At 45.0% G+C, this 16,118-nt stretch overlaps 1 protein-coding gene across 2 annotated transcripts in view; it reads right to left on the bottom strand.

The window, feature by feature from the left end:
* The window catches only part of CHD1 (chromodomain helicase DNA binding protein 1), a 66,941-nt gene extending 61,221 nt beyond the window's left edge, over window positions 1-5,720 (bottom strand). For both annotated transcript variants that reach the window (XM_056849246.1, XM_056849247.1), the window contains exon 1: window positions 5,593-5,720. In XM_056849246.1, the coding sequence (XP_056705224.1) occupies window positions 5,593-5,645 (53 nt within the window). In that variant the 5' untranslated portion in view covers window positions 5,646-5,720. The remainder of the gene's footprint in view (window positions 1-5,592) is intronic.
* Window positions 5,721-16,118: the final 10,398 nt, after the last annotated feature.

The raw sequence follows: 16,118 nt of genomic DNA, 5'->3' as shown, positions 1-16,118 counted from the left end.
AACAAAGATTGTTGAATATAAGCGTCCAAGTGGATGCTGGATTACTAGGAACTCAGAGAACAGCCTCTCTTCATAAGCAGTTTCCCCCCTCCCTTTAATCCTCCTGGCCAATTTTTACTGGTGTATAAAATTGTGCGCATAGAAAGGCCTTTACTAAGGCACGTCTGGATACTTTACCACTGGTAATGTTAAGAGGTTGTGCACACAGGAACAATGAACAAGCCACTGTTTCCCATCCAGAGTTCCTTGTGCTAATCAGATGGAATACAGAGGCAAAACTCCCTCCTGGTCTTCTGCACGTGAAGTCTCAATGATCTCACTTGCACCTGTGCCTAGCTTCCATCTCTTATCACGCTCTCTTACAAACTATGTAATCATCAAGTTCCCAGGGAGAGGCCTTCAATGATTTTGCTAGGCCCAAAGCCTGAATCAATGTGTCTGAAAAACCAAGAAACATCTAGGCAAAGCCAGTTTCTGGACAGGGGCGATAACTGGAAATGAAACCAGGCTTACACATCCACCCAAGAACAGCATTTCCTGAACTCCTACCCACTGGCACCTCTCCTTTACTTGAGATCCACTGATTTCTTCATCTGGACTCATGGCAAAGAAGCCCTCGTAATATTTCACCAGGCTTTCAACAACTTTCCTCCCACCATCAATCTAACTATAAATTACTCTAAACAAGAAATAAGCTTCCTGGACGCCACAATACGGATATACGAGGGACACAAAAGCACCACATTATACCGGAAACCAACAGATTGGCAAACATATTTACATGCCTCCAACTACCACCCCAACCATATCAAACAGTCCGTTGTCTATAGCCAAGCTCTACACTATAGTGGTATCTGCTCCAACCCCTCAGACAGGGATACTGAACGATGATTGAAAAGGTCAGAATGATACCCAGGCACAGCTTGCTACAAGACAAGCCCAAAGAAATTGACAATAAAATATCTCTGGTGGCCACATACAGCTCACAATGCAAACCAGTCCAACATATTATTGATGACCTATAACCAATGCTGGATTGTGACAATTCTCTTGCTAAGGCACTGGGGGGGGGGCAACCCTTTCTTGCTTACAAACAACCTGCTAACCTAAAACAACTTCTCACCCACAATGATTAACAGTAGCATGGACTCTGCCACCAAGGCCTGCAACAAACCAAGGTGCCCGCTTTGCTCTCATATAGATCCTAGCAACACCATCACTGGGCCCAGCATCAGCCATACTATTTCAGGTTCATACTCCTGCTCATCTTCTAATGTGATTTATACCATCACATGCCAGCAACGGCCTTCTACCTTTTACACTGGACCAACACGCAAGTCCCTGCGATCAAGATTAAATGGACATAAATCTGACATCAGAAACCACAACATTCAAAAACCAGCGGGGGGACATTTTAACCTTCCAGGACACTGAATTGCTGATTTAAGAGTAACAGTTATTTTACAAAGGGATTTCAAAGGGAGATTAGACAGACTGCTGAATTACAATAATGAAGCTCAAGACAATGCATTCTCCTGGACTGAATAGAGATCTAGGATTCCTGTCTCACTGCCAATGCTGATTTCTCCATGCCTACTTAACCTCTGCATATCACACCTAAACCCATAATGCCTGCTAATATCATCCACCCCAAAATCTGGATGTGATGTAAGTTTGTTGGGCAATGCTCTGGCCATCCCCCAAAATTCCATGGTAAATATCATGAAGTTTTCAGGGATGGCCAGAGCATCGCCCAATGCATCTTACGTCACATCCAGGTTTTTGAGTGGATGAGATGTCACGTATTGCCAGATGTCATTTCCAGCCCAGGCCTTTTCTCCTGCCAAGGAGGGGTGGCCCAACCACCAGGATACCTCCCACTATAAGTGGATAAATGCTCTCCCTAAGGGGGAGGCCGTAACTCTCCTTACCAATGTACTCTGCTTTCTGTAAACAAAACAGCCTGCCCTCAAAACTTTATACTGACCTTATAAGTATAGCAATAAAATTGAGCCACTTATACACAAGACAGAGGTTTCTACATATTTGGGAAAATCCCCAAGCACACAGGAAATATTTGTTTGATGATATAAACTTTTAAGATCACAAATCACAGGAGTTCTAGAGGAAGAGGGGAAAGTAATTAGGATGAGAAGGTGTTGCTTCCAAACCTCACTGATTCCTCTCTACAACTGCAAAGTTTAAAGTATCCTGGAATAGCAGTTGACATTAGGTTTAGGGGAAAGTGTGTTTAACCTCAATCCTCTAGACAAGATCTCCCATACACCAGGGGTAAGTATTCACCTCACAATTCAAGTTTGGGTTTGTATTAACAGCTTCCTGCTCAGCAGTCAGCACTATATGGCAATTGTGCTACAGCACAAAGCTTTTGGGGTGCAGGGCTAGGTGAGAGGGCAACTATTCATGTAGCCTGCAGTTCACATCATTGATCTATTGAGGGTGGGCCCTATCAATTATCAGTGCCTCACCCCATAAAAGCATGGTGTAGTGGGTAAGAGCAGTGGTTTGGAACGGTGGACTCTGATCTGGAGAACAAGGTTCGATTCCCCACTCCTCCACATGAGTGGCAGAGGCTAATCTGGTGAACTGGGTTGGCAGAACGGGCGCAATATGCATGCTCTGTCTAGCTCCCACCAATAGCTGAGCAGCAGCATTCTGGATCAGCTGGAGTTTCCAAGTTGATTTTGAGGGGAAATCAATGTACAGTGCATTACAATAGTCTAGTCTTGGTGTTACAGTGGCATGGATCCAGATGACCAGGTCACCTGTATCAAGGTAAGGGTGCATCTTATGGGCTAGGCAGAGTTGGTAGAAAGCATTTTTTGCAACTGTATTGACTTACTTCTCCAGTAATAATGCTGGATCCAGTCTAACCCCCAGGCTTTTAACTGAGTCAGCAAGGGTCAGTTGAACTCCATCAAAAGTGGGGAGAACAATGTATTTCAAGAACTTCGCCTTACCAACCAGGGTTGGGTTGCAATTTGTTCACTTTTAGCCAGTTAACCACAGTCAGAACTAGTAATCACTCTACCACATCACCAGGGGATTTAGATAAGGATGCACAAAGCTGAGTATCATCAGCATATGAATGGCAATCAACCCTAAAACTACAAATGATTTGCCCTAAGGGTTTTACATAGAGATTGAAAAGCATGGAGCCCAGTGGGACCCCATAAAATAAATCCCACACTGATGACAACTAGTCATCAACTAGAAATGACTGTAACCAGTTCAATGTACATCCTGACACCGACTTCTGCCTCCACACACCACAACTGATGACATGATCTACTGCATCAAAGGCTGTAGATAAATCCAACAAGAGCAACAAAGAGGCTTGCCCTTTGTCTACACTCAGATGGAAGTCTTCAACTAAAGCTAGCAGAGCCACCGCTTTCCCTTACCCTGGCCTGAAGCCAGACTGAAAAGGGTCTAGAGCAGATGAGTTAACCAAGAAAACTCCAGAATTGGTCCCCTACTGCTCTCAATCACTCTGCCCAAAAAGGATAGAGACTGGGCAATCATTGGCCACATTATTTTTTCTGAATTGATGGGGGTTTTTTAAGTAGCGGATGGATAACTCTCTTTAAGTGACCCAGGGAAGATGCCCTGAGTTAATTACTGGTTTATAATACATACTAAGGGTTGTTGATGTGGTCATTACATGATTCTAGCAGCCAGGATGCGCAAGGATCCAGGGTACAAGTATTGGCCATCACAGATCTCAGGATCCACAGAAACTGGGTCAAAATTTTAAAAATGTATATCCCACTTTTGCCTCTGCTCAAAGTGGCTTACTACTAAACCGCAAAAAAACACAATCTTAAAAAATGCTGTAACCCTCCAAAGTAAGTAAAAACAACCACCACTGAACATAATTAAAAAACGACAAGCTCATCAAGGTTATCTTGTTTGTTGGCTTCCTAGAGGCACCTTGTTGGCCACTGTGTGAACAGCCTGCTGGACATGACAGGCCTTGGTCTGACCAAGAATGGCTTTTCTTATGTTCTTAAGTTCCAAATAAAACAGACACTGCTATAACGCTAGAAACAGAACAATAAACTCAAAAAGTTGCTGAAGTACTATGACCTAATCAGAAACAATCCGTTAGAAGAATGCCATCAAAGAAAAGGCCAAAGATCTTAAGGAAACTAGGAGTGCCACCTAAGGGAAGGAACCTTCAACAGGAGATGTGGCAGATGGGCCTATATACAGACAGGCAGTCCTTCATATATTCAAGTCATGAAACTTCTTGAACTATGCCCAAAATCCGATGGGCAACCAGTACAATGCTTGCAAAACTGATGTTACATGCAAATGCTGCCCAGTACCAGTTGTAAGGTGAGCTACTGTATTCTGCACAGGTTGAAGTTTTCTGACTACCTTCAAAGACAGCCCCACACAAAGCATATGGCAATAGCCAAATATTGCCATTATTGAAGCATAGATCAGTATGGCTAAATCACAAGATTCAAAGACAACAAATTTCAAATTAAGCACAGGTGGGGAAAAGGCATTCTTAGTAATTGCTCCAACCCCCTTTTATAAACCAGAGATGAGTCCAAGAGTAACCTTAAATGTTTTAATTGACTAGAGAGTTTGACCTCATCTAGATTAATATACATATAATCCCCCCAAATAATTTGTCTTCCCAGCCAGCACTATCCCAATCTTTTCTGGATTCAATTTCAGCTAGGATAGCCCCAATATTTTAGTTAACCAGTCAGTGCCCACATATAGGGTTATTTTTTGTACATACAATAACACACCCTAGACCAGAGACATCTTACCTGGGTCAAGGGGGGACAACATAACTGAACTGGCTACTCTGATTTTAGTTTTTACTATATATGCATCCTTTTCTTGTTTCTCCCATGCAAATGTGGGGGGACATCCCTCTCCTCAAACTATAATACAAAGCAGGATATAAAGCATGGCTGCATCAGAAAACAAGAGTCAGATGAAGGGAGATGACAGCAGCAACGGAACAATATTTTGTCTGGAATAAAAACCAAGAACATCTCCTGTACAATTTATTAGCACTGAGCCAGCAGAAATGCACACAGCAGGGTTTACCAAATTTCCCACCTAGACTACCAGTATACCACTGCTGCAAAGACATGCATATTTGAATTGAGGTATTGACTTGCTGATTCTTCCTCCCCCTCTACAAACCATCCTTCCCAGAGTCATAAGAATACTTTATTATTTTAACTTTTTAATTTTTATTCAGAGCTGACCTTGTATCAAAATGAAGACCTGATTTGATCTGAGGTATTACAACTTTATCCATACCATCAAACCACCTCAAGTAAGTTCTCTGAAGATACACCACAAAATATTTCTCAATAAAAAAATTATTTGAAGCAATACAATAAAAAGAATCCACTACAACAAGGACTAAGATCCTCACTGTAAATAAGTCAGTGAATTTGCATTCTTCAGGTAAATAGTTGTGGTTTGAGACTTCAAAACAGATAATTTAAGTTTGGGAGGGGGGTTTAGATTTGACGTTCACAAAAATGTAAGAAATTGTAAAATTTCAGACCGTCTTTAAACACAAGTTCTTACCTTGATTCTCCACTGCTGTTCCGTGGACTATCTTCATCACTGTGTCCATTCATTGTAAAAATTCACCAAGATAAAAATATAAATAAAGTTTTTCCCCCCAGTTTTCAAGCTGGATATAAAATGTCAACAGAATCCTTTCCGCCTGCACACGTTTGATATTTCACATGTAACCTGTTCCACTGGGTTCAGCAGTTTTTGTCCAAGTTATCTTTAAAAAGAGAGAGAAAGGGAGGGGGAGAAATAATAAGATGTACTTATAACACTTAGGTCATTTTATGATCTTTGCAGAAACTAGGAATAAATTATATGAAGGGTCTTGGGTCTTCTTCCTACAGCAGCCCCCCCCCCCCACAATGTTAATAAACCATATACGTGCCATTGAATAGACCCATATGGTAATATAATACATGTAATAAAACTGCCCCATTAAAATCCTGTTGTTTATTTACACTGAACACAGTGGGGCTTGCTTCCATAAGGTAAACACACACATGATTGAGTTGGAACAAAATGGGAGTTTCACTTGTCCTCTTTCGAACCAGAACAAGTGCATCATCAAAGGCCGTGGCTAGGATTTCTATAACATACCTTGGAAAAAGTGGCATTAAGGCCGGCTCCGCTATTCGGAAACCAAAGCTGCTTATCAAAAGAAACAGGCTCTTTGCCATCTAAGTTGCCCAAACAAACAGAAGCATGCCAGAGCACCAAAGTGCATTCCCACATGCCTCAGTCAGCTGAGCTATGAGCAAGTGTGTGTGTGTGTGTGTGTTTTAAGGGAACCACAGGCAAAAGGCGGGGCCACGGTTAAGAGCAGCAGGAAGGCACCGCACAGAGTCCCTGATTGGCCTGTCAGCCAATGAGGAACGGGCCTCGTGGATTTAGTGGGTGCCAAAACAAATGGGCTTTCTCCCCTCCCCTCGGTTCCCCCTTAGTGTGGTGGGGGTCTCTCTGAAGCTCCTTGCAGGGTGTCTTCCTCCCCCCCCCTCTAATCGGGTATCACCATCCTGCCACCCAGGACGGCTCCAGCCCAGTCCTTCCCTCGCCCGCTTGCGAAAGCCCCGCTGCGTCTCCTCACTGCCTCTCCTCCTGGTAAACAAAGGGAGATGGCCGGGGGGGGGGGGAGAAGCGGCAAAAAAAAAAAAAAAACAACGAGGAGCCGAGTGCAAGGAGCAAGCGTGGCCGGCTCACCCGGAGGCGCGAGGCCCGCCGGGGGCTGAACAAAAGCGGCGCTTCTTTCCCACGCTCGCGGCCGGTGCCCTCGCCGCCGCCCTTTCCCAACGGCCAGCGAAAAAGCACAGCCTCCGCCGGGCCCTTCCGCCGCTTTCCCTCCGCCCTCCTTCCAGGCCGGGGCCTGCGCCTCGGCTTCCTGCTCGCGCGGCCCGGAGAACCCGCTCCCCCCCCCACTCCCTCCTTGCCCTTCCCTCGCCCTGCCGAGGCCTGCACGGGGCGCCCAGGCAGGCTACGCAGTCTAAAGCGCGGCGGCGGCGGCGAGCCCCGCGTTCTGCCGGCCGGGACGGCCTCGCTCGCTCGCTCCCTCCCCCGGCTCCTTCACGGTCTCCGGCAGGCCTCCCCTACCTGAGCGCGGCCAGCCAGGCCTGCCCGGCTGCCTCGGCCTTCCCGAGAGGAAGAACGCGGCGAGCGCCGCTGCTGCAGCAGCCGGGCCTTCGGGGGCTGGAGATGAGGAGGGAGCCGCTCCGGGGCCTGCCGGGATGTCGCGCTCGGCCGGCTCTGCCCCTCACCCCGCTCGGCCGACTGCGGGGAAAATTAAATCTCAACCGCCTCCCTCGGGGGGGGGGAAGAGGTGGGGGTGGGGGGGGAGCACGGGTTTAAAAAGAAAAGCCCACCCCGAGGTAAGCGGCCGCGCGTCGCCGTTGCTTTAAGTCCTCCCGGCCGCCGCCATCACCGAGTCCAACCTCCTCCCCCTCCCTCGTCCGATGGAAACCCCGGGCGTGATGTCAGCCCTGGGACAGAGCGGGAAGGGGAGGGGAGGAGGAGCGAGCGAGCGAGGCTGGGGCGCGCGCAGCCGCCTGGCTGAGGGCGAGGGACGAGGAGCGAGGCGGCGAGACCAAGGTAGTGGCGCCTGAAGAAGGGAGCGGTGGCTCGCGAAAGCTCACACCCTGCCAGGAAACGTCCTTGTTAGTCTGGAAGGTGCTACTGGACTCTTGCCCTTTTCTACTAAGGTGGTGGCGTTAGGCCCCGGGGGGTGGAGGCGGCGTCGGCGGCGGCCACGGCGCGTGTGGGGATTCGACTGTCGGTGGCCGCAGCCCGGGGGCGAGGGGAAGCGGGTGCCGGGTTCTCCTGAATGTTGCCGGAAGTCTCTTCGCAACCCTGATAGAGTGGGTTGTAGATCAATCGTTTACACTATTTATGCCTCTTTATTTTCTTCCTTCGGGTCTGAAACTGACCCCCACCCCCATCTTAAGAGCATGAGAAAAGCCCTGCTGGATTGGACCAAGGCCCATCAAGTCCAGCAGTCTGTTCACACAGTGGCCAACCAGGTGCCTCCAGGAAGCCCCCAAACAAGACGACGGCAGCAGCACCATCCTGCCTGTGTTCCACTGCACCCAAGATAATAGGCATGCTCCTCTGATCCTGGAGAAGTAGTAAAGAGCAAGAGTCCAGTAGCACCTTAAAGACTAACAAAAATATTTTCTGGCAGGGTATGAGCTTTCTAAAGAAGTGAGCTGTGGCTCACGAAAGCTGCCAGAAAATATTTTTGTTAGTCTTTAAGGTGCTACTGGACTCTTGCTCTTTTCTACTACTGCAGACAGACTAACACGGCTGCCTGCTGTGACTGATCCTGGAGAGAACAGGTATGCATCATAACTAGTATCCATTTTGACTAGTAGCCATGAATACCCCTTTCCTCCATGACCATGTCCACTCCCCTCTTAAAGCCTTCCAGGTTGGCAGCCATCACCACATTTGGGGGCAGGGAGTTCCGCAATTTAACTCTGCGTTGCGTGAAGAAATTTTTCCTTTTATCTGTTTTGAATCACCCTCCAGCTACAGCAGATGACCCCGCGTTCTAGTATTATGGGAGAGGAAGAAAAAAACGTCTCCCTGTCCACTCTCTCCAAACCATGCATAATTTTATAGACTTCTTTCATGTCTCCCCTCAGCCGCCTTCTTTCCAAGCTAAATCTTGTTCACTGAAACCATTTTTGCCTCTTGTGAGACGAATGCTTTTTGCTGGGGGGTGAGCGATGGGGACGTTGTGATAACAGAAGTTTAGGGTTGCAGTTCTGTGCATATTTGCCTGAGAGTAAGGTCATTTATGCATGGGAGGTTTTGCCGCGCTCTAGTAGATGCACATTTTTCCCATACGAATTCTCAAAACTCTGCATGGGGGCTTATTTTTGAGTTTTGATCATTCGGGCGGGGAAAATGGGCATCTAGAGAGCTGCAAATCCAAGGCAAAACCTCCCATTCATAAATGGCCCCAGTCTCTTCCAACTCTTTACTCCGAGGAAGTGTAGGGCCAGTTTATAGGCCTTCAGGTTTGCCCAACTGAAACAAGCCTTTTATATATCTTTGTTTTTAGGCTTCAAAACAAATTTTTGTGTCCACTATCATCAGTAGTTTAAATTGTGTGGATTTGAAGGAAGCGATTGAAAGCCAAAATGCTTATGTTCCAACTTGAAATCTTTGTAAGCTAGTTTTGATGCTGGAAAAACTCTACTAATCAAGCACCGTATTCCTCTAGGAATTGAGTAATAGAGTGTTATGTAAGGTTATGAAACAAGGTTAACTTCAAGGCAATTATGATTAATGTTGGGAAACTTAAAACTGGTTGAGAATGTAGCCTGCGTGCTGTTAGCATTGTTAAGTACACACTTGTATTTTGGTGGTTGATCCCTTACCTTGGTCTTCAGCCTGTGGGTCATGACCTCAGATGGATTTGATCCAGGATACAGCTGCATTTTTGTTGTTGCAGCTGATTTTTGGAAGGGACCAGCTACTGGTGTATATGTGTAGAGTGAGGGCACCAGGCATCCTGCCTTTCTTTGCACACATGCTGTGAGAAACAGCCAGGCATAGCCACTTGGTGGAGAGAACCAGAGATACCCCACCCCCTCCTTGTAAAGCTTTTTACTGGCCACCTACCAATCAGTTCTCCAATGCTCTGTATACCTGCAGTGCAGACCCCTTGCTTAACTGTGAGATATTAACTGTGAACCCTCCTCTTCCTGTCATGTGACTGTGATGTCACATAACTTCTATGTGCTCGCTGATGAGTGGGCTCTATGATGCCACCAGAGGGTTAAAAGAAATAAGTGTTAAGGGTTTTCAGGATCACAACACAAACTTATTTCCTGTTTCAATTTATCTTTTCCTCCCAGACAGGAAATTTTTTCATAATTTTCTTAAATCAAGAGAAGATTTTCCCCCTGCCCAAGTGGTGGCAAAAGACAGTAATCAATCATAGGAAATATTTTATTTGGTCTAGCACCTTTCCTATTTCTTTCTGTCTGATATCTAGATAGTTACCTCTAGTTATCCGTCAGATATCTGTGCTTAGCAGTTCTTCACTAACAGATGCAGGGAAAGTTGCATTCCATTTGGCCTGGCTGAAAACCAACATGCTTTCAGGGACAGCCAATTTCCCAGGCCATGCTGCAGGCCACACTATAGAACAGCTGCCTCAGAAACATCAAGATCTTGAATTATACGTGGTCTACTGTGTCTCTAAGGTTTTGTTTAAACATGGCATTTTTAAGGCAAAGTTACTCTGGTATAACCCATGCGTAGCACCTATGGCTGCTTAGCATGCCAGTGTAATATATCCACAAGGACACAGATCTCCAGTGTACACAATAAGTGTGTAGCTGTTTGTATAGGTTTCAACATAGTTTAAACAAGATATTCTTTTGCCTCATCTGCCTCATAGTTGTATCAAACCTAGGGACTGGTCTTCACATGATACAAAATAAAATGGCAGAATTTTGGGGTAGTAGAATATGTAGCACCAATTCAGACTATGTAGGAAGGGGTCGTACTTTTAATGCTTACGCGTGTGAAAACTCTCTACTTATAAAACAAAATTAACACATCAGGAAAAAAGAGTCTACTGTAGCCTATCATGATGTGTTGTGGTGGTGGAAAGTGCCATCAAGTCACAGCTGATTTATGGCGACCTCGTAGGGCAAGAGAGGTTTGGAAGTTCCATTGCCTGCCTCTGTGTGGGCTGAGAGCTTGGAGAGAACTTTAACTGGCCCAAAGTCACCCAGCAGGCATCACGTGGAGGAGTCGGGAATGGAACCTGGTTCTCCAAATTAGAGTCCGCTGCTCTTAACCACTACACCATGTTACTGTAGCCCATCATGATGTGTTGGTTTGTCACATTTAGGGAAGTGGTATAGTCCATTCTACCACTGAGTGGTCTGTCACCTCATTGTATCTTATTTTGTACTATTGTAAACAAAATAAAGTATATTATTTGGACAGAAATACTCTCAAACAATCACAGTAGGTAGGACTACCAACATAAATTTGGATATTAAGTTATACTTTATAACAATTAAAAACACTGAATTCTTTCATAATGTGTTTACCATTAAACACATTATAGCCTATTAATTGTTACCAAAATTATTTATATTTAAACAAATGAAGTTATATGTTAAATCCAGGCTATTATTCCAATAGCAGAATGGAATTGCCCTGCCTCCCCCTTTCCACTGCAGCCCCCCGATCTTCACTAAATGCTGTTCCTGGGGACAGGTGATCCTGTGAAATGCCATGAGGGGGTCTGCAGTAGGAATGGAGAATCAGCTGAAATTACCACTTTAGTGTGGAGCCAACCCTATGTCTGCATTATCCGTTGGAATTCATTATTTTATGGCATGCTATAGACTGTCTTACACAAACAATTTCATACTATGCATTTCAAGTAAAAGCTTGTCTTTCATTTCACTCATTTCAAAAGAATATTGGTAGACAGATCACAATGGGTAGCCGTGTTAGTCTGTCTAGCAGCAGAAAAGAACAAGAGTCCAGTAGCACCATAAAGACTATCAAAATTTCTGGCAGGGTATCTGAAAAAGTGAGCTGTGGCTCATGAAAGTTCATACCCTGCCAGAAATTTTGTTAGTCTTTAAGGTGCTACTGGACTCTTGCTCTTTTCTACTGATACAGGCAGACTAACACAGCTACCCATTGTGATCTATCTCCATGGAAGGCACCACATTTAGCTGCACAGAATGGAAATCCATAAACCTTGTAAAGAGACTTACACAGATACAGACAGACATCATCTTTCTCACCAAACGCAGAAGACTGAACATTATACCTAAGGGACTAAGAATAAAGAATCCACTACAATCTACATAACCCCACAAACTATGGTGAAGGTTTGTGTCATACATTCTCCAAGAAGCTACTGAAACATTTGGTTAGCATCTTGTACCAGAAACAGATCAAGGAAAAGCTCACTAACCTAGACTCAACCTTTTCTATAAACATTTCACAACAGGAGATGAGATATCTACAATATGCAACAAACTTCCCAACAAAAGTAGAAAGACAAAAAAAATTCCAGCCTTTTGCAAGGCACAACTGGTCACAATGCCACCAACAATATTGTCACCCTTTACCAGCATACTCTCAGCTTGGCAGAGGAATCTGTCCTTTCAAGAGGCCTATCCTTCTGCCCCACTAAGTCCACACAGAAAGTACTACTCTGTTGAGACCTGGAGGTCTTTTTCCTCCTACTACATTTGAAGGAATACTTTCACCACAGAACAGAACATGTTCGAACAGACAGCTTCCTCGCAGCTTCAACAATCTACTGCTGAGCAACCTCCTCACACTTCTAACAATGAACCATATAAGGATGACCGATTAGCTCCCATTTGACACTTAAAGGACCTACAGCAAGCATTTATATCCTGCTGATATGATAAGAAAGATTATTAGAAAGGCCAGAATGATACCCAAGCACAGCTTGCTGCAAGACATGACCAAGGAAAATAACAGCAGAACACCTCTGGTGGTCACATACAGCTCACAACTCAAGCCAGTCCAAAGTATTATTAACAACCAGCAACCAATGCTGGATTGTGACACATCTCTCGCTAAGGCATTCTGTCCCTTTCTTGCTTACATACAGCCTGCTAACCTAAAACAACTTCTCACCTGCAATGATAAACTACTTAACAGTAGCATGGACTCTGGTACAAAGGCCTGCAACAAATTAAGGTGCCAACTTTGCTCTCATATGGATCCTACCAACACCATCACTGGGCCCAGCAATGCCAGCCAGACTATCTCAGGTTCATACTCCTGTTCATCTTCTAATGTGATTTATGCCATCACATGCCAGCAATGCCCTTCTACCCTCTACATTGGACAAACAGGCCAGTCCCTGTGACAAAGATTAAATGGACATAAGTCTGACATCAGAAACCACAACATTCAGAAACCAGTGGGGGAACATTTTAACCTTTCAGGACATTCAGTTGCTGATTTAAGAGTAGCAGTTCTCTAACAAAGGGATTTCAAAGGGAGATTAGAGACTGTTGAATTACAAATAATAATGAAGCTCAAGACAATGCATTCTCCTGGACTGAGTTGAGAGCTGGGATTCATTACCAATGCTAATTTCTCTACGCCTACTTGCCCTTTGCATATCACACCTAATCCAATCCAGCCTGCTAATGTCATTTACTTGCTTTTGACATTTACATTGCCATTATATGTCTAATTCACTCTTCTCTTAAAAATAGATGGACACATTAAAAATACTGAAAGATGAGAGAGTGAGGAAGAGTTTTTCAGTGTTCCTCAAAATTTCCCAGTTTTCCCATTGATCAATATTAGTTCCTTTTATGGTGATTAATTGCTGAAAGGCCTTCATTAAGGAACTGATGGTCAGATACTGGGTAAGGCAAGACTTGTGCCCAAAACACTCTATTTTATTCCAGTTAGTTCTTAATCTTTGGGGAACTGTAACACCATCATAAGCTGCTTCTCTTTATAATTGGCAAATAAGGAAAATCAAGAAAGAATAATAATTATATTTTCCACATTTGTTTAAGATAGTTGTTAATAAAAATAGCGTTTAGGTTGCTAAACCAAGTTGATTAATTCTTATGATCAGACACATGAACAAGTAAGTGAAAGTATTGTGTGATTGCTTTTTGATGAGTGGTGAGATGTGGCACTTTGTCACAGCTAGAATACATTGGCAGTCATGAGTGAAAGTCCATCTATTCCTTGCCTTGATTTTAATGGCTACTAGGGCTGTTGAAATTTTTTTTTGGTATAATTCGGATTCGGCAAAATTCGGCCCGTTTTGATTCGGGCTGTGCCGAAGTCCGAACTCCCCCGCTTTGGATCCCCGAAATTCGGGCGAGATCCGGAGTTCAGGGGAAAATTCCCCCCCCCGCGCGCCTTCAGGGGACTCCCCTGAAGGCGTGCGGGGGGGGGGGGGGCTTGGAATAGATCTGTCCCTCCCGGCCGGGAGGTGCACATCTATTTAAAGGCCCCCCGCTCGCCTTCAGGGAAGCCCGTGAAGGCGTAGGGGGGGCAGAGGGGTTTAAAGGCCCCTCTTCCCGGGAGTCCCGGGAAGTCCCAGGAAGAGGGGTGGTGGGTTGTCAAGCCCCTCTGCGCTGTCTGCGCAGGCAGAGCAGAGGGGTTTAAAGACCCCCGCCCCTCTTCCCGGGACTTCCCTGAAGGCGTGCGGGGGGCCCTTTAAATAGATCTGTGCCTCCCGGCTGGGAGGCACAAATCCCCCCCCCCGCGCCTTCAGGTGGCTTCCCTGAAGGCATGCGGGGGTGGTGGTGGAACAGATCTGTGCCTCCCAGCCGGGAGGCACAGATCTATTTAAAGGGCCCCCCAAGCGCCTTCAGGGAAGCTCTCTGAAGGCATGCGTGGGGGGAAACAGATCTGCACCTTCCAGCTGGAAGGCACAGATCTGTTTAAAGGGCCCGAATTCGCCAAATTTATTCGGGAACACACTGAACTTGCCGAATTCGGCTCCCCGTTTCCCCCCCTTTTTGAGTTCGGTTCAATACGAACCAAAAAACCGCCGAATTGGGAAATTCGGATGTTTTTCGGTTCGGGCCGAACCGACAGCCCTAATGGCTACCACTGTAGAAAAGCCAGTCTCACAGTAATGCGTGGTGGCAAGTAGAATGAAGACTTTGAGAACTCTGCCAGAGAGAATTGGATTTTCACCTCGAGTATTTTGCCAAAAGGTTACCTGGTCAAAATTATGACAAGAACAAAATCTGTCTAATACCTTTTATTAGAACGAACCAAATTGGCACAAAACACTGTGCAAGCTTTTGAGCTCACCATAACTCTTCATCAGGCTCAATGTTACAAAATTTAAAAGGATAGAGGGCAGAATTCTTAGACGATGGTCTTAAGGTCTGATCTTACAAGCATCCTTTGTGAGATACCCTCAGACAACTTCTTTACTTTGTTGCTGAGCTGCAGAGTTCTAGCATGGTCTGCTTTCAGTGTATTTCAATAGGAATTCAATTTTTGCTGTTATGACCTCATACTTGAATTCTTCCTCCACTGAAAAAAAGTTTCAGAATTTATCTGTTCATCCCATGGTGTTTAAGGCAACGGAAGTATCGCCTGACAGACAGTGCAATGGAAAGTAGGATCTGAACTATATTATCAATAAATGAATACATCTCTTTTGTCATCTCAGGCCTCATTATTAATTTTGAGAACGTGGAGATATCATCAGCCTGACCTACCCTGGTGATGCTGGAGGAAGCTGGCGACTTTATTTTAAACTATGAGAATATTCTCCATATTCTCTGAGATTCAGCTGATTGATCTCTATGAAAAAAAATCTACAAAATAGGCCAGCCTTAATCTGTCATTGTTACGTTAAATTCTTAATCTGTATTCTGTTAGATCCAACACAGTTTCTCCCATGATAACCACTGAAAGTCAGAACTGCATTGAATTTGGTTCTGACCTCTTCACACAATACTTTGAAAATTCTGGAGTTTGTGACATGGACACATATGTAAATAACTGTTTTAATGACCTTAAAATAGACATTGATGAGCTAAGGGAGATTAATTTTAATGACCAAAGCATTACATGTGAAACATGAAGTGGGTGTGGTATACCATCCTGGGCAACCTGCGTTCTGAACTCTTGGAACCCAGAATGAATGCTAATCATCGATGGTGCCCCGTCAGCATCTATGCTACCTCCTTGTGGGCAATGAACTTATCCTGAAGACATATTTTCTGTGGGTAGTTGTGGTCACTGTTTAAGAGAACAGGTAATTCTTTTTCACAGGGTTGCCTTTCAGGTACTAGACATATACAACCAATTGTGCAAAAGAGGATCTGCAAAAATACCGAAGATTCAGCTTTGCATGGTGTTACTAGAAGGTCAAATCAGGTCCGTCTTTCCCTTTTGTTGCTCCCCAAAGATGAGCCTCACTGCTTTTCTATTAGATGTGGCTTGACAAGGTCCACTCCAAATACATGTGAATTCTTCCATTCAGCAATGCCGTAGGTGGTTTCAAAGACAGCTTGCTTTGTCTG

Source organism: Euleptes europaea, chromosome 4 (assembly GCF_029931775.1).
Source record: "Euleptes europaea isolate rEulEur1 chromosome 4, rEulEur1.hap1, whole genome shotgun sequence".
Classification (NCBI taxonomy): domain Eukaryota; kingdom Metazoa; phylum Chordata; class Lepidosauria; order Squamata; family Sphaerodactylidae; genus Euleptes; species Euleptes europaea.
This window is presented reverse-complemented; position numbering and strand designations above follow the sequence as displayed.